Source organism: Peromyscus maniculatus, chromosome 22, assembly GCF_049852395.1.
Source record: "Peromyscus maniculatus bairdii isolate BWxNUB_F1_BW_parent chromosome 22, HU_Pman_BW_mat_3.1, whole genome shotgun sequence".
Taxonomy (NCBI): Eukaryota; Metazoa; Chordata; class Mammalia; order Rodentia; family Cricetidae; genus Peromyscus; species Peromyscus maniculatus.
Genome location: NC_134873.1, coordinates 12,844,201 through 12,870,177, shown reverse-complemented (window position 1 = coordinate 12,870,177; position 25,977 = coordinate 12,844,201). Strand labels below are relative to the sequence as shown.

The following is a 25,977-nucleotide window of genomic DNA, read 5'->3' as shown; positions in this document are numbered from 1 at the left end:
CAAACTCTGTTCTTCTGGAAGAGAAGCTAGTGCTCTTAACAACTGAGCCATCTCTCAAGCATATGACAAATGGGCATTTGTAAGGTTTTTGTCTGGACTGGTCATAGATTTAAAGGGTCAGGTCTGGAAGTAACATCATCTAAATGTAAGGGAGGGAAATGTTTCTGACGTACAGAAAGTATTGTGAGAGGGAAGGTCAGTAATTGCTGTTTTCCAGGATTACATGTTTGGGTAAAATTCATCAACTTAAGCCATTTCTCTTTTCTACCAGGCAAGGGGCATGCAGTATAGTCAGAGTATAATTTGTACCTTGTCTGAATGTCTGTATTGAGCAGTCTGAGGGAAAATTACCTCAAGAAAAGGATTTATCATTTTTGCAGTGTATATATGAATAACCTTAAAAGTCTGTTAGTGTCCCAGATTCTATCTAGGACATAGGAGTGTCTTTGGATTGTTTTTTCTTTTCTTTTTATTTTTTTAATTAATATTTTTCTGAGACAGCGTCTCACTATATATTCTTGGCTGGCTGACCTGGAACTCACTGTGTAGATCAGGAGGTCTGGATCTCATGGCAGTCTATCTATCTCTGCCTCCTGAGTGCTGGGATTTAAAAGCATGCATGCATCTTTTCTTCTTAGCTAAACCTTTCAGGCAACATTTGACCTCATGTTAATTAGACACTTAGAGTACCACCCTTTGATCACTTTAGAATGAGGAGAGGGATCAGAGCAAACAGGTACCTTGGACTATTATCTGCAGTGAAAACGGTGTAGTGGAATTGAGCCATAAACCTGTCAGGGTTTTTTTTTTTAATTCATTTATTTATATTTTATGTATATAAATATGCATGTATATATGTATGTATGTCACATGTGAGGCCATTGCCCACAGTGGCAAGAAGAAAGCATCAGATCACCTGGAATTGGAGTTATGGTTGTGGGGCACCATGTGGGTGCTGGGAACCAAACCTGGGTCTTCCTTAAGAGCAGCAAGTGCTCTTAACCACTGAACTCTCTCTCTCTTATCACTGCAACCCTTAACATTAGAGTCTCTCTCTCTCTCTCTCTCTCTCTCTCTCTCTCTCTCTCTCTCTCTCCCCCCCCCCCCCTGCGCGCGCTCTCGCTCTCTCTCGCTCTCGCTCTCGCTCTGGGGGGCGGCATATGTGTCACAACATTCATAGGTCAGAGGACCATGTTCAGGGAGTTTGTTCTCTTCTTCCACTATGTGGGTTCCACATAGATCTTTTAGGCTTATGGGCAAGCCCCTTTACACCTACTGAGCCACCTTATTGGTTGGAACTTCTCAGGATTGTGCCAAGTGTAGGTGTCAGAATTGAATTGTAGGACATCTTATTGGTATTGGAGAATCTGTTAATGACACTGATGTCATAAAATGCCAGCACAATTGAGAATCCTCATCTAACTGTGTGTGTTTGGCCACTCCTCTGAATTGATTTTGTACAGGAAAGAAGCTATTAACACTGAGAAGTGGGGGAAGTTGGGTGCAGTTTCCAGAATGAAGTTTCCTAGATGCTCAGGGTTTCATGATTTACTAGAAGTGAAGCACCCTGGCCTACACCTATGTAGTGACCATGGTTTCTTTTTTGTTTTGTTTTCTTTTAGTTTTTTTTGTTTGTTTTTCAAGACAGGGTCCTTGCTGTCCTAGAACTCACTGTATAGACCAGGCTAGCCTTGAACTCAGAGATCCACCTGCCTCTGCCTTTGGAGTGCTAGGATTAAAGGCATGCATCACCACTGCCCAGCCAGTGACCATGGTTTCTAAGCTTAGAGATGGGTTCATCCTTGTGAACTGGGGGTGAAACGGGCTATTTCTCTGATCTCATCTTTTGTTTTCCTTGTAGAATTGTGTTTCTATAGAGTAACAATTTACAAAAACATCTTTTTAATTTCTTTCATGATTTGAGTATAAAATGGTGATATATAAGCCTATGTGTGGGCACACACTTGCAAACCATGTATTTAGAAAGTGGAGGCAGGAATGTTGTCATGAGGCTGAGGACAGTTTTATCTACATAGTAAAGTCAAGTTCAGCAAGTGCTCCAGAGCAAGACCTTGTCTCAATACTCTCTCCTGTACTTCCCCCCACAAAAAGTGGGTAATGTTCTTGGTAAGATCCTGAGTGGATAGAAAGCTGGGGTCTGAAGAAGTAAGGAAATCAGAGGATAGAGGATGTTTGTGAAGGCAATTCTCCCCTCCTACCTTCACAGAGGTATAGACATTAAATTCAGTTCACCGGGTTTTCTTGGCAAGCACTTTCATCTGCTGAACCATCTTTATAGTCCAAGGAAATCTGCCCCACCCCCCACCCCCACCCCACCCCCCACCCTGAGACAGGATTTTTTTTTTTTTTTGGTAGCCTTGGCTGTCCTAGAAACGAGCTCTGTAGACCAGGCTGGCCTCAAACTCAGAGATCCACCAGCCTTTGCCTCCCTGATGCTGGGATTTAAGGCATGTGCCACCACCACCTGGCTCCAAGGGATTCCTTAAAATAAGGTTAATAATCACTTTGAATGACAGCATGTATATTCCTATGCAGTCACCCTGCTGGTGAATAAATTTGGCCATGGTCATTTCCAGAGACTCACTTTGATTTCATTCCACTCCTTACATACAGTTTACTAACGCAGGGATTTCTCTTTTTCTTTTCTATTTTTCCTTTTTAACAGTTTTACAAACTGTCACTAGCCACATTTCATTTGGATTCACCTCCTTTGAATTTTGGATGAAATAATAGTGCAGTTAATATGGTTTTAAAAATTGTGGTTTCTTTGTTAAAGTCTCTAGCAGTTATGTTGGTATTAGAAGCTAAATTTATAATAAAACCAGCTCACTCCATTTCTCTGCTTGTTATATTGGGCTTGTTCTGTATTTATTTTTGTGCTTATTTGTGTTTATTTGATGATGTTCATAATATTATTTTGTTCCTCTGCATTTTTTTTCCTTTCACAGTGGGAAATGTAGGTGATTTCTCAACTATAAGTAGATTCAAATTTAGCAGGAAATTTTGTAGTTTATCATTTCATTTTCATAGATGTGTATTGTGTGATTTGACAACACTTCAAATAATCTACTTAATTGTCTAGTATTAAACATAATAGTGAGGGCAGGCAATGGTGGTGCATGCCTTTAATCCCAGCACTCAGTTATACTGGTCTCAGAATGCTTCTGTTGGCCTTTTCCTCAGGACAAAACTGTGGCTCTCCATTGTTAGCTCCTTCAATTCCTGTTTTCCCTTTGCCCTCTTGTCTTGACTTTAGTGAGCTTCAGGCAGCACTGTGTAGCCCTCTCTTCTCCAAGAATTGGTAACAGGAAATTTCTGTTTATTTTTAAGGGGTTATGAAGGGGATGAGACTTATTTATTCCTTATCACCCTTCCTTCTTTTCTTCCTTGCCTTATGTTTTCTCAGCACATTGATATGACCATAGGATTTTTATTCTTTGTAAAGATTTATTTTCATTATTATTATTTGGGGGTGGGGGTTGTAGACAGTGTTTCTCTGTGTAGCCCTGGCTGTCCCAGAACTGACAATGTAGGCCAGGCTGGCCTCAAACTTAGAAATTCACCTGCCTCTGCATCCTGAGTGATGGGATCAAAAGCTTATGCCACCACACTTGGCTTTATTTTGAGAGAGAGAGAGAGAGAGAGAGAGAGAGAGAGAGAGAGAGAGAGAGAGAGAGAGAGAGGTGTTTGTCTGTATATGGGTTCAGGACCTGCTGAAGCAAGAGGTGTTGGGCCCCTTGGAGCTGGAGTTACAGGCAGTTGTTTGCTGCCCAATATAGGTACCAGAAACTGAACTTGGGTGCTGTGTAAGACTAAAGTGAACTCTTAACTGCTGAGCTATCTCTTCATCCTCAGATTTTTATTCTTTAGCTTGTTGAGATGATGAACTATATTCTTGGTTTTAAAATATTTTATCAGTCTTACATGTTTACAATAACTCCAAGTTGGCTATTGGGTATAATTCTCTTTATATATTAAAAAATGGAATTTACTATTGTTTATTTATTTTTTCATCTTTTTAGCTGGAGAAATTTATGGTTTATATTTCTTGTATCAGCTTCCTGGTTTTGTTTTTTTTAATTTATGGATTTTGGAAACAGGGTTTCTCTATGTAACAGCTTTGGCTCTCCTGGAATTCACTTTGTAGACCAGTCTGGCCTTGAACTCACAAAGATCTACCTACTTCTGCCTCCCAAGTGCTGAGATTAAAGGTGTGCACCACTATACCAGGCTTTATGACTTTTTTTCATTTTGGTTTTTATATAATAGTAATATGGATCTCTAAATAACATGAATTAGTGTTACTGCTACTTAGATATTGTGGAAGAGATTATATATGTTTGATGTTATATTTTCATTCATTATATGCTAAGTAGAATAAACCATTGAGAACATGTGAGGCTTATCCTTCCTGCTTTGGACAGTTATTTATTACTGCAGTGCCCTTTTCATAAGCTCCACTAATAAATACCTTATGTGAGCTTTTGTAGTGTTTCTTCCCAGAATTAGTTTCTTTCATTCAAGTTATTAAAATTGAGGATGGAATGGTTCTTAACACTACTGTCTGGTTCTTTTAACATCTATGGTATTAGTAGGGGCATAATTTTCATTCTTGTTGTTAGAGATTTGTATGTTGTCTTTATTATTATTAATATTATCTGAGACAGTATTTCACTATGTAGCCTGAGCTGACCTCACACTCACAGCAGTCCTCCTTCCTTAGCTTACAAGAGTGCTAAGATGATGTATGAAACATTGTGCCCAACTTGTGTTGTCTTTTATTTAGCTTATCTAAATAAGATTTCTATATTGTGAATAATTCCAAAAAATCTGCTTTTAGTTTTGGTAATTTCCTCTATTGATTTGGAAATTATGATTTCATCTATATATTCAGTTGTTATTTTCCTATCCTTTATTAAAGATTATCTTGTTTCTATTTCATTTTTGGAAGTGAATGTTAAAAGATTGAATTGAGATCTTTTTTTAGTGTATACATTGACTACTTTGTTTTGTTTGAGATAGGGTCTCACTGTATAACTCTAGCTGTCCTAGAACTCACTCTGCAGACCAGCCTGGCCTCAACCAAACAGAGATCTCTGCCTCTGCCTCCCAAGTGCTAAGGTTAAAGGAGTGCACCACTATGCCAGTTTTGTATTCACGGCTGTTAATTCACATTGCTTTTTCTGCATCCTAGAAATGGTGTTTAGATAATACCTTAAGAATCTGTAATACTGATGCAGTAGTTCATGAATTCCTTTAGGTTATATTTATCTTATGTATATAGCAAAATTGATTGACAGGTGTATATGTGCATTCGTGTGCACGTGCGTGCACATAGTGTTTTCTGTTTATTTGATTTGCTCCCCTCTGCCATCCCGGGGTTTGAATTACATCTATGTATATATTCCTGGCCTTTAGAATTTCTGCTAAGGAATCTGCTGCTGTTGTGATAAGTTTGTCTTTAAATGTGCTTGTCACTGTTCTCTCTTGCAGATTTTAATATTCTTTCTTTGAACTGTACTCTGATAATTTAACTGTAATGTGTTGATTCTTTTCTGTTCCATGTATGTTTTTCTAAATACCTCTAGTGCCTGAGTGTGTATGTTATTTCCAAAATCTAGGCAATTTTCTGCTATGTTTCATAAGTAAGCTTCAGTCTTTTGAATTTTTTCATGTGTATGAGTGTTTTGCTAAAAGTGTGTTTGTAACATGTCTGTGTAACACTGTGATGGTTAACATTACATTTAAGGTTTTAATTACTATGTGCATGCCTGGTACCCCCAGAAGCTAGATGAGGGTGTTGGATCCCCTGTGACTAGAGTTGCAGGTAGTTGTCAGCTGGGAATCCAATGTGGTTCTATATGAAAGCAGAAAGGTTTATTTATTATTTTAAAAGATACTGCTGGGCTAGAGAGATAGCTCAGCAATTAAAAACATATCCTGCTTTTGCAAAGGACTCATTTGGTTCCCATATCCATTAACCCTAGCTGCTCCAGAATCTGAGGAGTAAATGATGCATGTTCAAACCCAGTGTGGCTTACAGAGTGAGTTTAGGCCAGCTTACATATTTTGGTGAGACCTTGACCTAAATAAAAAGTAAAAAGAGGGTCATGGGTACAACTCAGTGGTAGAATGCTTCTTCTGCATTATGAAGCCCTTGGTTTAAATGCCAGTAGAGGGGGGAAAAAACTCAATAAAGAATAGTAAAAAGTAGAATGAAGAAGGAAAATAGAAATAAAACAATTGGATGAGAGGAAGGGCTTGGAGATTTAGCTCTTTGATAGAGTTTATTCCCAACATCACAAAAGAAACGCTGAAAAATGACAAAGAAAAGACTAAAAAAAAAAGGAAGTGATTTTAAGATCTATTTGTTATTTATATGTATGTATTTGTCAGCATGTTTGTATGCACACATTTGTGCAAATGCCTGTGGAGGCCAAAGAGGGTGTCAGAATCTCTGGACCTGACGTTATAGGTGGTTGTGACCTTCCAATATAGATGCAGAGAACCAAACTCATTCTCCTCAAGAGTAGGAGGTGCTCTAACCACTGTGCAATCTCTGCAGCCCCAAAATTATTTACCTTATTAAGAGAAAAAAAAAAAACTAGTGAGACATAAACATAATAAAAATAGGATAGGTGCTGGAGAGATGGCTCAACAGATAAGACCACATACTGCTCTTGCAGAAGACTCATTTGATTCCCATATGCACGTTTGGTATCTCCAAATGGCCTGAGACTCCAGTTCCAGTGGAGTCCTATTTCTCTAGCCTCCTTAGGCACCTGCATTCAAGTGCATGTACCCCTCCATGTGCGCACGCGCGCGCACACACACAACACACAAACAATTAAAAATAAAGTAAGTTTTTTTTTGTTTTATTTTGTTTTTAAGTGGGATAGACAGAGACCTAATGCAGTGACAGATAGGAGTTACCACCAGTCTCCAGGGTGAGGTCCTATTCTCTGGCTTCCACCTAAGGCAGGTGGGGTACTACTCGCCACTCCTGTTTCCACTCCACACTATTTTACTTGCCCCTTCTTCTTTTGCTCCTCCCTGCCCTCCCCCCCCCCATCTTTTCCTCTGTTCATAAACTACCTCTGGACAGTTGAATTGTTTTTTGTTCCGTGCTCATTCTTAGATACCACCATTGCTTCTTCCGCAAGCAACAAACGTTTATCCTCCTGTTCTGACTGCATTCTCATTTCCAACACTTCAGGGAAGGGGGGTTGGGGAGCAGCAAGCTGGTTACAACCCACCCCAGGGAAGATGGGGCTCTGCCACTTTAATACTGGAGCAGAGTAATGAGAAGGGCCCACTTTAATGGGGAAAGTATATATGGACCGCCTTCTTCCCTTGTTCTCGGGTGTGTGTGGAGTGGGGGGTGTGGAAGGAATTTGTCCCACCTAGGGCTTGCCGTATTTGCAGTTACTTGAATAAAAAAAGTAACCTTTTCTGGGCAGGGTGTGGGGTGTGGAGAGTTATCTTGAACTCATTGAGTTCCATCTAAAATTTGTGACACTATTCCTATTATTTCATTGTTCTTTGGCACTATCCATTTTTCTTAAGTAATGTTATTACCTTAGTAAATTACTCTCTGGAATTCCTGTGATAAATACCATCAGACTAGCTCAATAAAGATTCATCTTCTATCGGGGACTATGGGGCTCCAGCCCCTCGATAGTCCCCTCCAGGGTCCGGGAAGAATCTACAACCCCCTGATAATTAATCTTTAATGAAAAGAAATGAATCTATGTACACGAAACTCCTTAGTTCATACACTTTATTATTCTGTGATAGTTCTCTCTCTACATAGCTTCTATTCTGCGCTCATGTCTAGCTCCTTCCTTGCCTGATTTCTCTATATTTGTCTACTGTCCCCTCTAGATTCTATCTTAATTCCTTCATCTAGTTCTGTCCCTTCTAGGTTCTCATCTGCCTAGTTCTTTCCTCTATCAGCTCCTCTCCCATCTCCTTCCCTCTCATCTGGCTCTTCCTCATCTTGTTCTTCCCCATCTGGCTCTTCCTCATCTTCCATCTCGTTCCTCTTGTCCTCTCTTCTAGCCCTTCAATCTAGTTCTTCCCCATCTCAGTTCGTTCCTCTCAAGTTCTTACTCATCTAGTTCTTCCATTCTCTTTTCTCTTCTCTGTTCTCTCGTGCCCTGGGAGTCCTGGTATATGTACACTTACAAGCAGTATTCCCTTAGCAGTGCATAACCAGGCTTCCAGGGTCAAATAGGGGGGTGATAAGAATCACATAGGGAGGCAATAACCGTTAATTATCATTTGCAACCCCAAAGGGAAGTGACCAATGGGGAAATGAATTAACTAGAGGCTAAATTCAGGTAATATCTAAGAAGAGAGCTCTTAAGTGCTCAACTATAATCTTAGAAAGTGTTAAGAATCTATAAGTTGCTAGGTCAATGGGAGAAAATAAAACTGTCTTTTTTCCCTGTCTCCTATCTGTTCAAGCTATCTGCCGTTTTTCTGCAGGGTGGGGGAAAGTGTGCTCAGTCGCTAGGCAACCTGTGTACAGCTAGATGCCTCTGGTGATAGTTAAAGGGAGATCTGGAACTGGAAGTAAGGTTTGGGAAAGGAGGAAGTAAGGCTTAATTGGCACATCCGCCAGGCCTTCTCAAACAGGTAGCCAGTCTGTTCTTAGAGAGTACAGAAGTATCTCTGATAAAGTACTTTCCTCCATCTGGGGATGGACCTGGCCGGATGCTGCTAATGATAATTACAGGGAGGCTTGAACTCGAGTTCTGGCTGAGCATAGCTGTCAGCGCAGAAGGTTATCTAAATATTCCTAGAAGTGGTTAGGTAAGGAGTTAGTGGTCTATAAAGTTGGTAAGGCTGTAAGAAAGGAGGGTCCGAGCTGAACTGTGTAAAGCTATTACTTAACGTCCACACACACCAGGAGGTGGTGTCTCCTCATGGAATTTATCTTAAATCAGGAGAGTTTGCATGTGGACTGTTATTACTGCTAGTCCTTGAAAGTGGCCAAGGGAGATATCTGATTCCAGAGAAAGCCTTTCCTAAGGCAGTTCTCCAAATACCTGGAATGTGTATGTCTAGAAAGTGATCAGTCCACACTGTTAGCCTTTCTTAGGGAAAAGTCAATTGGGAAAGCTATGAAGGCACACATGATTTTCATAACAGAAGACAGCAGATATATAACAAGCCAAGTAACACCAAAAACTCCTTGGGATTTGGCTTCCTCTGGAGGAATTCCTTGATTCCTCCAGGTAGTGACTTTGCCATAACCAGCTGAGTTCTTATGATATTCCTGCGGCCCGCAGCAATCTTCCAGATGACACTTTGAGGATGATCAAATAGTCTCCCTCTGGTGAACATATTGGAAATTTTCAAGCATTTAGAGGGAAAGCAGGAGTTAAGCTAATAGCACATTATATACAGAAACTCTATGGGAACATTTTAACTCCCAACCCCTGCTGAGGTCCACCGCAAGAGCAAAAACCAGCAAAAATCAAACCAAATCTAGAAACCAGCAAAAATCAAACCAAATCTAGAAACCAGCAAAAATCAAGCTTTGGTTTCAGTCATCTCTAAGAATATGTGGACTGAGTAAGGATAGTTGTGTCAGCTATGTGTACACTAAGTGGCAGGACTGTTGTGATAATAATCCAGGTATACCAAGTGCAGATGGATCCAGTAGCATAACTGGTGTTCCTGTTGCTGCCCTGTTATTTATTTAAAAGAGTTCCAATTCAATACAGGAATTGCTGGGTAAGAGGGAGAGAGTATGCATGGTGAAAAAGAGTGTCATGACCTTTGAAGGACACAGCACCCTGTGAACTTCTTACAGAGTGCATCTACATTGCAATGCTATGAATCTTACTCTTCCTCCTGATGTGGGATGTTTTAGGACTGTCTAACTTTTGAGGATGTTGCTGTGAACTTCACCTTGGAGGAATGGGATTTGTTGAATCCTTCCCAGAAGCAACTCTACACAGATGTGATGCAGGAAACCTTCAAAAACCTTGTTGCTATAGGTAAGGATGAGGTTATTTCCTCACTTAACAATGAGGGAACAAATCTGTCTTACTCACCAGTGCTGTTCAGTGAATACCAAGGGTGACATGTGGTGAATATACCAGGCATAGATAACTTGTATCATGAACTTACAGAAGTTAATATTATAGAGTTAATAATGATTTTTTCTGGCTCTGCATTTTAGGACAAACTGAGGAAGGCCAGAGGATTGAAGAAGATGAACATTTTAGGAGAAACCTAAGGTAATCTGCCCCTCCAAATGAGAAGAATGTTGCTCAAGTATGTGGGAATCAAAGGTAGAGAGATTGCTCAATAGTTAATAGCCCTGGTTGTTCTTTTAGAGAACCAGGATTAGATTGTCAACACCCACCCACATGGTGGTTCATAACCATCTATAATTCCAGTCCCGGGAGATTGGACACCTTCTTCTCACCTCCTCAGGCACTGTATGTAGGTGTTACACAGACATACATGTAAAGCACTTGTACACAAAGGGTAATTTTTCAAGAATATAGAAATGACTAGAAATTTTAAAAATAGGTCAACCAAACAAATATGCTCAACTTCAAAATAATTTTATCTCAAATAATTTTATACAATTTCATAGAGGATTGGTGACATGTAATACACCATCAAGATAATAAGTTGACTTTCTGATAATCCATTATACACAAAATTTGTTTCAAGTTCAAAATTATTTGAAATTATGTGGTCTGGACAGATAGATGGGTCAAGTGGTAAGAACACTTGCTGTGTAAGCATTAATACTTGAATTCAGTGATCCCCAGCACACACATTTTAAAAAAAGAAAAATGGAAACTGGACTATCCCTGGGGCTTACTGGCTATCAGCCTAGCTGGGAGGGTGAGAAAGGTAGCATGAGTTTCAGATTCAATAAAATAGTCCCTGTATCAAGGGGATAAGATTGAAAGTTGTAAAAGAGGGGGGCTGGAGAGATGGCTCAGAGGTTAAGAGCACTGACTGCTCTTCCAGAGGTCCTGAGTTCACTTCCCAGCAACCACATGGTGGCTCACAACCATCTGCAAGGAGATCTGGTGCCCTCTTCTGGCCTGCAGTCATACATGCTGTATACATAATAAATAAATCTTTAAAAAAAAAAAAAAAAAAAAGTTGTAAAAGAGGATACCTGGTATTCTCACTTGACTTTCTAATGCACATACACACACACATACATATATACATTTACCATATAACTCACAATAAGTACCGATGAGATGGCTCAGTAGGTAAAAGTGCTTGCCACCAAGCCTAATGACCTGGGTTCCTTCCTCGGAACACATATGGTGAATCAAGAGAACCAGCTCTTGCAGGTTATCCTATGATATCTACATTGAGGTAGTAGCACATACATACTCACTCACCCAAAACCACACACACACACACACACACACACACACACACACGCACGCACACACACACACACACACACACACACACGATAGATAGATAGATAGATAGATAGATAGATAGATAGATAGATAGATAGATAGATAGATAGATAGATAGACGGATGGATGGATGGACAGACAGACAGACAGATAAATGTAGGGGGTTGGGGATTAAGATCACCAGTACTGTTCTTGAACAGAACCTGAGTTTGGACAGACAGACAGACAGATAGATAAATGTAGGGGCTTGGGGATTAAGATCACCAGTACTATTCTTGAACAGAACCTGAGTTTGGTTCATTCCCAGCATCCTTGTACTCTATCCAATTCCAGTGGATCTGAGCTCTTGCCTCTACGGGTACCACAGTTATGTGCACATACCTACACTCACACACACACATTTAAAAATAAAACAGATCTGCCGGGCGGTGGTGGCGCACGCCTTTAATCCCAGCACTCGGGAGGCAGAGCCAGGTGGATCTCTGTGAGTTCGAGGCTAGCCTGGGCTACCAAGTGAGTTCCAGGAGAGGCACAAAGCTACACAGAGAAACCTTGTCTCGAAAAACCAAAAAAAAAATAAAAAAATAAATAAATAAATAAATAAATAAATAAATAAATAAATAAATAAAACAGATCTTTAAAGTTTGTTGTAAATACAAAGGAAATATTTTTTAAGTTAAAATAAATAATAAAAGTGAAAAATGTATGACATTATATTTAGGCTTTGAGTGTGAGGTGTATTTAAAAAATTGAAGAAAGGGCCAGCAAGATGATTTAGTGGGTAAAGGCTCTTTGCTGCCCAAGGCTGACAACCTGAATTCATCTCCCACAGCCCAATAAAGGTAAGAAGAAGAGTACTGACACCACAAAGTTCTCCTCTGACCTTCACACAGCCCTCTCCCTGCTTATCCAGTAATAATTTAAAGTATGAAGGAATTTCTTCTTTACACTGGTCACTGGTTCTCATCTTCAAAATAGCATCTATATATGCAAGTATTTCAAAATCTCAAAGTTTTTCTGGAAGCATTTTGTTTAAAGAAGGTTTAAAGAGAGACACCTTGAGGACTGACTAATTACAATTATAGCAATAAATGGTAATGAGTTCAGGGCCAGCTTAACCATTACATCAAGAAGCAAGACTCCATCACAAATGAATAATGAAAAATAAGTAAATAAACAATCATAATGACATGAGCATTCAGTGTTTGCAGAATAGTTTACTTGGTAAAAATGTTAACATCTATAAATACCAGTATCTTCACATATAGATAGCCTCTAGAAATCTTGTAAAACATTTAGTCCCTTTATGTTAAAGAATTCTGGGCCAGGCGGTGGTGGCGCACACCTTTAATCCCAGCACTCAGGAGGCAGAGCCAGGTGGATCTCTGTGAGTTCGAGGCCAGTCTGGGCTGCAGAGTAAGTTCCAGAAAAAGCGCAAAGATACACAGAGAAACCCTGTCTCAAAAAAAAAAATTTAAAAATTTAAAAAAAATAAAAAATGTTAAAGAATTCTGATGCTGCAAAATAGGAACAGTTCTCCTGACAGGTAACTTATAAACAAAATTTAAGTAATGTGCCTTCTACTTTTTACAGAAATGAAGTGGTGGAATTATTGTATGAACGCAGTGAAGGGAGACAATGTGAAGAAATCTTCAGCCAGTTTCCAGTTACAGTTGTGAACAAGAAAACCCCTCATGGAGTAAAACTGTGTGAAAGTAATTTATGTGAAGACATACTTATTGGTCTCCCACCCCTAAATATGCATAACCCCATTCAAACAGGACATAAACCATATGAATATGAGATATATGAAGACAGAGACAGTCTCCATAAATTTAGGGAATCTAGGAAATCCTTCATGTATCCTGAATGCTTTCTAAAGCATGAATATAATCACACCATAGAGAAGCCATATAAATGTCAGCAATGTGGAAAAGCCTTTTCTTCTTCCAGTAAGGTTCGAAGACATGAAAGAACTCATACTGGTGAGAAACCCTACATATGTAACCATTGTGGGAAAGCCTTCCCTAGTCGTGGTTCCCTTCGACGACATGACAGGATTCACAGTGGAGAGAAACCCTTTGTTTGTAAGTATTGTGGGAAAGCTTTCACTGGTCAAAGTTCACTTCCACGACATGAAAGAATTCACAGTGGAGAGAAACCCTATGTATGTAAGTACTGTGGGAAGTGTTTCATTTCTTCAAGTACCTGTCGAGTACATGAACGGACTCACACTGGAGAGAAACTCTATGTCTGTAACTTGTGTAATAAAGCTGTCACTACTCGTACTTCCCTTCGAAATCATGAAAGAATTCACAGTGGGGAGAAACCCTATGTCTGTGAACAGTGTGGGAAAGGTTTCATCTCTTCTGGTACCTTTCGAATACATGAGCGAATTCACACTGGAGAGAAGCCCTATAAGTGTAAGGAATGTGGGAAAGCCTTCACTATACAGAGTTCTCTTCAACGACATGAAAGGATTCACACTAGGGAAAAACCCTATGACTGTAAGGAATGTGGGAAAGCTTTTAGTGGTTACAGTTCCCTTCGACGCCATGAAAGGATTCACAGTGGAGAAAGACCCTATGCATGCAAACAGTGTGGGAAAGCCTTTCCTGCTTTGGGTGATTGTCAAAGACATGAGCAAATTCATACTGGTGAGAAGCCCTACATATGTAAGCAGTGTGGGAAAGCCTTCACTCGTTGTGGTTCCCTTAGAATACATGAAAAGACCCATACTAGAGAGAATTCTTAAGCATAGAATGTTGAAAGGCCTCCTTATTGCATGTCCCTTCTATAAATAACATGACAGTGTTTACGGAAGAAAACAAGACTCAGTATGAAGTTGTGAGGGCTGCCATTAGTCATATTATTAGATTAACAAACATAAAGAACTAAGAATGCACCCAATAACAAAACTTGTACAGAAATATCAGAAACTTGATTGTAAGAAATAGTTTTAAAATTCTGAAAATTCTTCAAGTAGTGGAGTACTACAAATGTGCATTATGAAAAGTTCAATGCTCCAAAAATTACATATCCTGGAAGAAATTTTCTAAAAATTATATTACACTCATTAGTTTATTATTAAAATAGATATATGAACTATTTATTTCTAAGTTTAATTCTTGTAAGTAAATGGTGGCATGGCATAATTCTCTGAAGTTTGCTTAAGTAATGGGGCAAGGGTTAATAGGTAGTATCTTTTTACCATTTTCCCTTCCAGTCTGAAGAATTTTGATTGACTGAATGGTGGAATGGCCTTTTGCGATGTAGCTATAGCACGAGTGGGTTGGCAATAGCTTACAGTACTAGGGCAAGGTTCTCCAGAAGGATAGATTTGCTCTAAATTGTCATCTAATATACTGTTTCTCCTGAGTCTAGAAGTCAAAGGAGGAGAGGGGGAATCATCCTTGGAACTTACTAGCAAAATTTTTGCTTCCTGTTCTGTTGGTATTATGGTTCAACAAAGGGATGTCCTTCCACTGGGAGGAACAACCATTCCTTTGAACTGAGAGCTAAGACACTCACACACAACCTACCCCTGGTTTACTCTAGGTTCTTTGTACCCTTGAGTTAACTAAAAACAGTTATTGATGTGGGGGGCGGGGGATGAGACTACAAATCATGCTAATTATTTTTTACTACTTGATACAAGTTAGAGTTATCTGGAAACAGAGAACATCAATTGAGGAATTGCCTCCATTAAATTGACTGTAAGCAAGTCTATGAGGATTTTCTTGATTAGTGATGGATGTGACAGGGCCACTGTGGGTGGTCCGCTCCTAGGTAGTGGTCCTGTGTTGTATAAGAATGCAGGCTGAGCAAGCCATAAGAAGCAAACTAATAATTAGTCTTCCTCCATGATCTCTGCTTCAAATCCTACTTCTAAGTTCCTGCCTTGAGATTCTACCCTGGCTTTCTCAGTGCTGGACTATAAAGTGTAATCCAAAACAAACCCCTTTCTCCTCAAGTTCATTTTGGTCAGTGTTTTAGCAACAACAGCAACAAATGAAACTAGGACAAGAGGAAAGGAAGACTATTTTTGGATTCCCTTAGTATTACCAAGTGTGGTGATCAAAACCCATAGGAAGCTACAACTCAGTCCAAACAGGGTAATAAATGGCTCAGATACTTCAAGAATGAAATTGAGAGTTACTTCTCAAGGTAAAGAATTAGCTAATTTGGGTGTATGGTGTTTTTATTTACAAGGTTTTTTAATACTAAAATGTATTTAAATTAAAAATTTTAAAACCAAGATGTTTAGTGCTTGCTGAAGATGAGGAAATACAAAATGACACCAGAAAAGATACTTAATAAATATGGTACACTTGTGAGACCTCACAAAAGTGAGGATTCCGATTGTTTTCTGTCTTATTTTGTTAAAAATCTATGTGCTGGGCATATGCCTTTAATCCCAGCACTCAGTAGGCAAAGGCAGATGAGTCCTTGTGAATTCAAAACCAACTTGGTCTACATAGTGAATTCCACAACAGCCAGGGATGCATAATGAGACCCTGACTCAAAAACAAACAAACAAATATATGTTTATTTTTATAGTGTGATGGTTATTGTTGATTGCAACTTAAAAAAATCTAGAAGCACCTGTGAGATGGGCCCCTGAGCTTGCCTGTGAGCAATTATCTTGATTGCATAAATGAAGTAGAAAGACTCACCCACTTCTGGAAGTGCCATTCCCTGACTGGGACCTAGGAGTGTATAAAAGTGGAAAAAGTTAGCTAGCTGAGCACAAGCACACATGCATTAATTCATTGCTCTCTGCTTTTGACTGTGGAAGTAATGTGAGAAGATGCCCCAAGTTTTTGCCATGTTAACTTCCCCCACAGTGATGGAATTCTGAGCTAAACAGAATTTTTCTTTTATGTTGCTTTTACCTGGATATTTTGTCACTACAACAGGAAATGAAGCTAAGACATATGCACACATATATTAAGCAACTGGTCATGTTTTCTTTCATCTCTTTCTTTACCATGTAATATATTTATTGAGTTAATGTCAATATTGGGTATTGTCATATTTAATTGTGATATAGTAAATGAATAAGCTTTCCTAAAGGGACTTTGATACCTATTCTAAGGAAACAATGTGTTATCAGTTGTACATGAGAATTATGTTAGGTGAAATAGATTATTGTCTTATTTAGAAACGGTGTATAACATAGGATGTTGTTGGGTATCAAGTTCATAAAGGACTTGGAATGGTTGGTCTTCATTGTCCACTTGGCTAGTGAAATACACCTCTACTTTTGGTGGGGAAATTTCTACAGGAGGAGTGACATGTGGGACAATGACTTGAAGGGGAAAACCCACACTTAATGTAGACAACAACTTCCAACAGCATCCCAGAGGAAGTCTCAGGAAAAAGCAGCAGGCACATACCTGCCTTCCCTTCAGTCTGAGTGCATCTATTAAAGCTACTACGATCTCTGCTGATACCAGACTCTATTTTCTTCTTCTCAACATGGACTCAATTCAAGTGACTCTCCAGGCATTTCCAGTCTTTCAGCCTCAGATTGGGACTCCTGGGGCATTTAGCTTCTTGGGGTGGGCAGCTGCCAAGTTTTCTGCTTCTCTGGTGTGCAGCCAGCAATGATCATCAGTCCCTATCATGTATGACAGTCTAGTAAAAGCCTTCTATAATAATTTTCTTCATCTCATTCCTCTGGAAAACCCTAACTAATTGATGTCATTAGTTCAAAGACGGGAATTTTTCTTTTTCAGTTTGCAAAATGTATTCAATTTAAAATTTTTTAAAGATATGTACAGAATGTTTTGGATTCCATTTGTCTGTTTGGTCTTGGTCCCTGCTACTAATTGAAAACTGTTTACTTTTTTAAAATCTCTTTGTGAACATGCATATACCACAGGACATTTGTGTATGTCCGAGGACAACTTTGGTTGTCTTCATGTTCCAACTTGATTGAGGCAGGGGACTCTCTTGTTTCTGCTGCATATGAGAGCTGCACTGTGAACTTCTGGGGATTCTCCTGCTTCTATCTCCTATCTTGTCATAGGAATAATAGGATTACAGTTGTGCATTGCTACATCCGGTCTTTTGTTTTTTTTTTTTGTTTTGTTTTTTGTTTTTTTTGTTTTTTTTTAAACACAAGTCCTCTCACTTGCATGGCAAGTGCTTTATCCACAGCTGTCTCCGCTGACCAGAACTGTATTTTTTTTTTTCAGGTGTGTCGTAGGTTTCATCATCAAATATGACTTTTCTGTATGTGGCTAATTTCAATCATCTGGACTAGTTTTAGCTTTTATAACTTACTCAAATATTTTCTACAATGCCCTGAACACTGTCCTCCAGTAAATACAGATGTTCTTCAAATTTGTTAATATTTGCTTCCATAAACTCACACTGAAATGAGTTCATAAATTGAAAATGACTTCTACACCTAGGTTACTGAATTTCAAAGCTAAGTTGGGACTAAATTTAATATGTTCAAATTAAAACAGACTAGAAAGAGAAAATTATGAGAAAGAAAATAAGCTCTTTTCCCCCCTCCCCCATAGTCTCGTTGGTTCTTTTTGCTAATAAAAGCCAGAAATTTGAGATACCACTGATAAAACTCAAATTGAAAAGTCTGGCATAGTGGTGCACACCTTTAGCCCCAGAATTTGGGAGGCAAAAGCAGGTGGATCTCTGAGTTTTAGATCAGCCTATTTTGTGCAGCCAGTTCCAGGACAGATAAGGCTACACAGTGTGACTCTGTGTCATAAGTTAAAAAAAAAAAAAAAAAAAAAAAAAGGAAGAAAAAAGAAACAACTAAGCTGCCATGGGGAAAATATATGTTCTATGACATTCTTGTCAAAGACAAATTTTCATATTTAAGGTTAAAGTGATGTATATCCTTGAGTTTCTAGTGCTTACCTCTCATTACTAAATTTGGAAAATTTCTCACATAAACTGCCTTAAAACTTTGTTTATAAGACAAAATTCTTTAACTTTGTCAAGGACTATATTCTCTAAGAAGCATTTTTGCTTTGTTGTTTTCCATTTGTCTTTTTACTGGTGTGTTTATATGGGTGGGGTAAAGTGTGGTATTTGAGAGCCACCAAAATCTTGAATACAATCCATTATAAAGGCATTTAATTGCAACTGTCCACTGAGAAGCCCACACCTCTGGTGACAGCATGCAGTGCAACTGTGTCTCTATCCCTGTCTGCAATGTCAAGCTCATTTCAATTAACCTCTAGTTGGGAAAGCAGAACAAAACACTGAGGCCAGTTAGCACTGTTCATGTGGGGCCATTTACTGGAGAGCATGGCTACCCTTCCAGGGCCTACTCTAACAACTGATTCCCCTTCCCCTACTAGCCCTCAACTGACAATAACTCAGCTAGAGGTAGGGCTTCTTGTGCCCCTCCCTCACCCATGTTGGAAGGTTGACTGGCTTGATCTTGTGCAAATCACCACAGCTGCTGTGAATTCATGAGTGCATTGGCCATGTCATGTCTAGGAGATGATGTTTTGCCCCAATTATTGGAGTTCTTAATAGATCCCAGAAGCCGGGCGGTGGTGGCGCACGCCTTTAATCCCAGCACTCGGGAGGCAGAGGCAGGCGGATCTTTGTGAGTTCGAGGCCAGCCTGGGCTACCAAGTGAGTTCCAGGAAAGGCGCAAAGCTACACAGAGAAACCCTGTCTCGAAAAACCAAAAAAAAAAAAAAAAAAAAAAAAAAAATAGATCCCAGATACTAATCTCTTATCAAAACTATAAATGGCAAAGACTTCCTTCCATTCTATAGGCTGCCTCTTTACTTTGCTGATTGTTTCTTTTGCTGTGCAAACACTTTATTTCATGCAATCCCATTTGTCTGATTTGGGGACTTATCTCCCATGTAATTAGAATCCTGTTTAGAAAATCCTTGGCTGGGCTGGAGAAATGGCTCAGTGGTTAAGAGCATGGACTGCTCTTCCAGAGGGCCCACATTCACTTCCCAGTACCTGTAACAAGGGGCTCACAACTACCTGTAACTCACCTCTACCCTCTGCTTGCACATGCACTCATGCACTCACCTACACACAGGCATAAATAAATACTTAACTTAGAATAATAAAAATATATCTGAAAACAAAGTCCTTGGTTGAACCTACATCTTACAAAGGTTTTGTCAACCTTTTGCTATTGCAGTTTCAGAATTTCTGGTCTTAAAGTTTCTGATTCATTTTGAGTTAATTTTTTCTGCAGGTTGGGAGAGATAGTGTTTTTATTCTTCTACATGTAGCTATGCAATTATCTCAGCACTGTTTTTTGTTTGTTTGTTTGGTTGGTTGGTTGGTTGGTTGGTTGGTTGGTTTTTTGAGACAGGGTTTCTCTTGTGTAGCTGTGGAGCCTTTACCGGAACTCACTTTGTAGCCCAGGCTGGCCTCGAACTCAGAGATCTGCCTGCCTCTGCCTCCCAAGTGCTGGGATTAAAGGCGTGCACTACCACTACCCAGCTTCAGCACTGTTCTTTTAAAAAGGCTATCTTTTTAATATGTATTTTAAAAGCTTCATCAGGGCTGGACAGATAGCTCAGTGGTTAAGAGTGCTTACTGCTTTTCCAAAGGACCTAAGTGTTTCCCAAGACTCATGTTGTATGGCTCAATCAGTACCTGTAACTCCAGCTCCAGGATATCTGATGTCCTCTTCTGGCATAAAGTCCTGTGGTCCAGAAGTAAATCTGTTGTCTAAAGTGTCTCCAGAATGTCGTGCTTCTTTTCACAGGTATACGGCAGATGATGAAACAATATTCTTTTCTTATATTCAATTCTAATTGTTACTAAATTGCTATCTTTCATGTGGCAAATATTTGCCTAATGTATAGTTGGCTTTCAATTATTAGGCTTTTCCTTAATTTTCATTTTTAAATACCAAATAAGGTATTCAGAACTTTCAACAATAGAAAACTAGCTCAGCAGTGGTGGTGCACACCGTTGATCCCAGCACTCCAGAGGCAGACACAGGTGGGTCAATGTAAGTTCGAGGCCAGCATGGTCTACTGAGTGAGTTCCCAGGACAGCCAAGGCTCCACAGAGAAAACTTCTTGGAAAAAAAAAAAAATTTCAACTCACCTGTGTATTCTAGAGCCCATTTACTGTCAAAATAATCACATGTTGATCATCTATAGCTGCTTCAAAGTTTTTAAACACTGACTTTTTCCTTTGTTTCAGTGATAATAAGAACCCAATTAGCTGGGTGCTGGTGGCGCACGCCTTTAATCCCAGTACTCAGGAGGCAGAGGCAGGTGGATCTCTGTGAATTCGATACCAGCCTGGGCTACAGAGTGAGATTCAGGACAGGCACCAAAACTACACAGAGAAACCCTGTCTCAAAAAACCAAGAAAAAGCAAAAACAAAAACAAAAATTTGTATTATAGCCAAAGTGTGTCTCATGTCTTATTTTATAATCACTATGGTCAATGGTAGGATTTGTAACTATTTAAATTATGAGCAAAATGAGAAAGCAGGCTAAGTGAGCCATGGAGAGCAAGCAAGTTAGCAACATTTCTCCATAGCCTTGGCTAGTTACTCCTCCAGGTATCAATAGGCATACATCACCACACCTTGCTCACTTAGTTAAGTTTTTAAAAAACGAAAAAAGTGGGTGGATGGGAATATCCAGGAAGAGCTGGAACAGGGGAGTAGGGTGAATACACTCAAAATACATTGTATGAAGTCTAAAGAATAAATAAAAGCAGGCTGGAGCGTTAACTCGGCAGTTCACAACGCTTTTTGCTCTTGCAGAGAACCAGAGTTGTAACTAGCTCCAAAGGCTTGTAACTAGCTCCAAAGGATCTTTGTCCTCTTCTGTGGGCACTGACACTCACATGCACATCCCAAAATACACACACACACACACAATTAAAAATAAAATAAAATCTTTAAAAATTAAAGAAAATATCTTTTTAAAGTAACTGAAATAATTAAACATATATAAAACAAAAACTAATGCAAATCAGGAAATAGTTAAATTAATTGAACTGATGGTTTCAAAAGAAGAAATACAAATGGCCAATAAATAAACAAAAAATTCAACATCCCTAGCTATCAGGAAGACGAAAATCAAAACTGCATTAATATTTCATCTTATAGCCACACATAGTAGTACACACCTTTAGTCCCAGCAATTGGGAAACAGAGACAGATCCCTGAGTTCCAGGGCAGCCCGCCTACAGAGCAAGTTCAGGACATCCAGGGCCACACAGAGAAACCTGTTTCACTCATACACACACACACACACACACACACACACACACACACACACACACACACAGAAAAAAGAAAAAAATTCATCTTCCCAGTAAAAATTGCTATCATTTAAAAAAAAAATGCTGGGTATTGCAGTGTATGCCTTTAATCCCACAACTCAGGATACACAGAGGCAGGGAGATCACTATCAGTACAAGGCCAGCCTGGTCTATATAGTAAATTCCAGGCCAGGCAGGAATATATATATAATATATAAAATAAAATAAAAAAATGCTCATGGGGGGATTGGAGAGATGGTCCGGCAGTTAGGAGTCCTGGCTGCTCTTCCAGAGGACCTAGTTTGAGTCCCAGCACCAACAAGGTAGCTCACAGTCACCCAGAGGATCTGTCACTCTTCTGGCTTCTACGGGCACCAGGGATGCACATCAGACACAGAAATGTATGCAAGTAAAACAAAATTTTATTTGTTTGTTTGTTTTTGGTTTTTTGAGGCAAGGTTTTTCTGTATAATAGCCCTACCTGTCCTGGAACTCGCTTTGTAGACCAAGCTGGCCATGAACTCAGAGATCCACCAGCCTCTGGCTCCTAAGTACTGGGATTAAAGGCATGCACCACCACACCCAGCTAAAATTAAAATATTTTAAATTAAAATAAAATTCCTCAGGGAGCAGAGACAGCAAGACAGACTTTGATACCTATGAGGATCGGGTCTGCAACAACTTAGGTGGCCTTAGAGGGCCCCAAGGCAGTGCTAATGGCCATGGGTCCTGAAGCCAGGAGCTGCCCGCTGAGCCTCCCTACACAGCTTACATAGGAAATCTCCCTTTCAACACAAGTCAGGGTGACATATATGGTTTCTTAAGGATCTCAGCATAAGATGCGCGGGTAGCCAGAGACAAAGACACTGACAAATTTAAAGGGTTCTGCTATGTAGAATTTGATGAGGAGGATTCCCTGAAGGAGGCTCTGATTTACAACAGTGCACTCTTGGGTGACGAGTCACTTCGTGTGGACATTGCAGAAGGCAGAAAAAAAAAAAAAAATGGTGGCTTTGGGTTCAGAAAAGGCGGACCTGATGACAGAAGAATCCAGAAGTGTCAGAGAATCTAGAGGTGGATGGGATTCTCCCCGGGATGACTTCTTAGGGGATGGGCAAAGGGGTCGCCCTTGGGACTAGTTGTTGGTTAAATGGCACGCTGCCTGCAGTGGCCATGCTGACAGAGGAGAGTGCTGGAGGAGAGTCACAAGCCATGGTTACCTTTTTAGAGCTTTATTGGCGTGGGGGGGGGGGGGGGACACAGACGGAAGGAAGGAGCGGAAAGGAAAGAGAGGGACGCACAGAGGGCCCACCCGCTTTTTAGGCTGGGACGCCCTCGCAGGCTGAGGACGTAATTAAGGACAGAATCCTTACACTAGTGGGCAGGCCTTCCAATGGAGAGTCGCTTTTGAGAGGGCCCTCTTCTGTGTAGCTCTACCATGAACTTCAGAGAACCCACAGAAGAGGTTTTGTATAATATTAAGGACCAGCGTTAGTATTACAACCTCCGCGGGGCCCAGAAGGGACACTGCCAGTGGCGTGGGAATGAATCCAGATGCACGGAGCTCTTTCGTCCAGCTTGTTTATTTGTCCGCCACCATCATTCTGTCCTAATATTCTGCCCACTTCTCTTGGAACTCATCTATATCTTTTCCAAGCCAGGAACACCTTCATGCTTACAATACAACATAAGAATTGGAAGGCCCCCCACCAGAAGCTTCATCACAACTTCATTTGCAACCCAAAAAGGGGAAGAGAATACAGGTGGAATTAGATAGGAGCTGGAATAAATCAGAGAATGAATTTATGTCCTAGGAATATATCCTTACTGTGGTTAGGTGAAAACATTATGGGTCTATCCTAAATGTGCTCAAACCATAAACTTACAGGTGATAGGGTAAAGAAATCTAAAAGTCACTAAAAATAAAACTGCCACATTTTTCTGTGCTACCAGTTTTCTGACAGGGCGGGGGAGGAGTACAGATAGCCAGTCAATCTGCATCACAGCTTGAAGCACCAGGTGAGAGGAAACCCCTTTGATCTAAGAAGTTGCTCTGGGGCAGTGGAAGATCTGAACTTGATTTGCACAAGAAACAAAGCTACACACCTAGGAGACCAGGCACTTGGCCTGGTATCCAGGCTGTCTCCGAAAGGACATTTTACCTAGTTTAGGGCTACAGGCGCCTAGCAGGTGGTCTGGTAGCCTTTCTGTTCCTCCCTTGTCTTTTAATGCTTTGTTTGGGGCTGGCCTTATCTTTGGATGTGGCTAAAAGGAAATATTTGCAAAAGGCAGATACCCAATTCAAATGCTAACAGAGGAGTTGGGAGCTCAGCGCCAGAAAGTTTTGCCTACAGGGACGTTATCCAAGTACTTGGAGCATAATGTAATGCCCCAGATGGGAGGTTCACACACATACACACATTCTGGGAAAATTATGAGCACAAGCAATTCATAGCAAGCCACAGCTGAATATTAAAACTGTGTAACACTAAATAGTCCATGTTAGATATCTTCCCACTTGACTGACCCTTGGCCTGGTCAAGGTATAGCTTATTGTATACAGCTGGACTTCTATTTCATATTCTTGTGGCTCGCCACAAAGAGGAATGGGAATAGAGACCACAGATGCAGCTTAAACCTACAACCATGGCAACACCCTTCAACCGAGCAGCCAACTCCAACTCAGCCATCTTCAGGTGAGCCAGGCCCAGAGAGGAAGTGGTTCAGAAGGAGCAAGAATGAGCTTAGGTTGGGAGGGAATAGGGCATGGGGAAGCTGAATTACTACCACACACAGCCTGGTGGTGGCTGGTGGCCCTGCAAGCCCCAGTCCTGCCTGGCACTGTCCTCCTCACAGGAGAAACACAGCTTGTGAGTGCATGTCAGCTGCTAACAAGTGGTTTCTAGTAGTCTTGGGCTTTGCTACATCTAGTGCCGATTTTGTTTTGTTTTGTTTTGTTTTCTGTTTTGTTTCTTTCCTCTCTCACTCCTGCCCTCTCCCTGCTCCTTCCCACACCCTGTGGGTGTGGTTGTCATGTGTGGAAGGTAGGCAGGCAGAGGTGCTGCTTTAATTCATCTTTGCTTTCTTTCTTTCCTTTACATAGCCTGGCTATGCTCCAGGTGTGCTGTCCTCTACTTTTTCTCGGGGCTTCTCTCCAACCTGCAGGTTGAGGTCTGTGTTGATGTGGCTTCTGGGAAAGAAGCCACTGGCTAGTGGCTGGTGGTGACTTGTTGGTATCTAGTTGGGATGAGCATGCAGAATTGAAGGCATCTTGCTTTAAAAAAAAGAAGAAACATGCTGGCTGGTGCTGACAGGCTGCTATGTTGGGGGTCCTGTCACCTGCCCCAGCAGCCTGTTCAGGCACAGAGGGCTCCTGTCAAACAGTGAGGCCAGAAGGGTGCAGGGGAATCTAACATTCTGCACTGGTGGTGACCTGAGTGCCAGCAGCCATGTGACTTTGCTCCTGCTGGCACTTACGACCAAGTGCAAGCTCATGCTGTCCCTGCTCTTCCTGGACCGTGGAAGCCTGTAAGGAAGCAAGGGTTGTTGTACTGGAGCTGCACTGGGCAAGCTGTGCTTGTGCTGAGCCTGTGTACTCTGTCCCTTGTCTGCCTACTCTGCCACGCTTAGCACAGAGGCTGCTCCCCACCACAGCTCAAGGCCCAGAGTCTGGTGCTTTATCTAATCAGATGCATACCTATTGAGACCTGAATATCTAGAAGCACCTAGGCTTGCTGCATCCTCTGTGGAGCAGACCCCTGCTCCCACATTGTTGAGCACTCACTTGGGAACAAGGGGATCAGACTTTGCTTTTAGCTTGAACAGCTGTGTGAACAAATGGAAAATGATTTGGCACCAAATCCCCACCTGTTCCAATTGGAGCAGTTAGGGGTCAGACAATCACTAGAGCCTTAGGGAAGGGGGCTGAGAGGTAAATAGCTTGATTATTAGCTAGTAGCTTCCTTCCAGCCTACCCTTTGTGTCTAGGTTTCAGCAATTTATAGAACTCTCACTCCTTCCCTTGACTATCATCTTCTTTCTATGCTTCTGAGATAAGAACAATTTGTGTAACACCAATACCTAACTTGAGACAGACATACACTGTTGTAATCAAAACTTATGCTTTCATATGATCTAATCCATCTACAATTCAGAAAAGACAGAACAGGCACTTCCACCCACACTGCTAAGTGCCAGCTGACTCTAAGAATGGCATTCCAAACACTTAACACATTAATTTCTATGACAGAAAATGAGTCTGTAGATACTGAATTTTGTGAAT

General features: G+C 40.6%; 1 protein-coding gene and 1 pseudogene across 4 annotated transcripts in view; both read left to right on the top strand.

Moving 5' to 3' along the window:
- The window catches only part of LOC102923041 (uncharacterized), a 66,868-nt gene extending 49,630 nt beyond the window's left edge, over window positions 1-17,238 (top strand). For all 4 annotated transcript variants that reach the window (XM_076559027.1, XM_006991305.4, XM_042267486.2 and 1 more), the window contains exons 2-4: window positions 9,905-10,031; window positions 10,217-10,274; window positions 13,035-17,238. In XM_076559027.1, the coding sequence (XP_076415142.1) occupies window positions 9,905-10,031; window positions 10,217-10,274; window positions 13,035-14,196 (1,347 nt within the window). In that variant the 3' untranslated portion in view covers window positions 14,197-17,238. The remainder of the gene's footprint in view (window positions 1-9,904; window positions 10,032-10,216; window positions 10,275-13,034) is intronic.
- A 3,622-nt stretch (window positions 17,239-20,860) lies between these two features.
- Window positions 20,861-24,653, top strand: LOC102929070 (eukaryotic translation initiation factor 4H pseudogene; annotated as a pseudogene).
- Window positions 24,654-25,977: the final 1,324 nt, after the last annotated feature.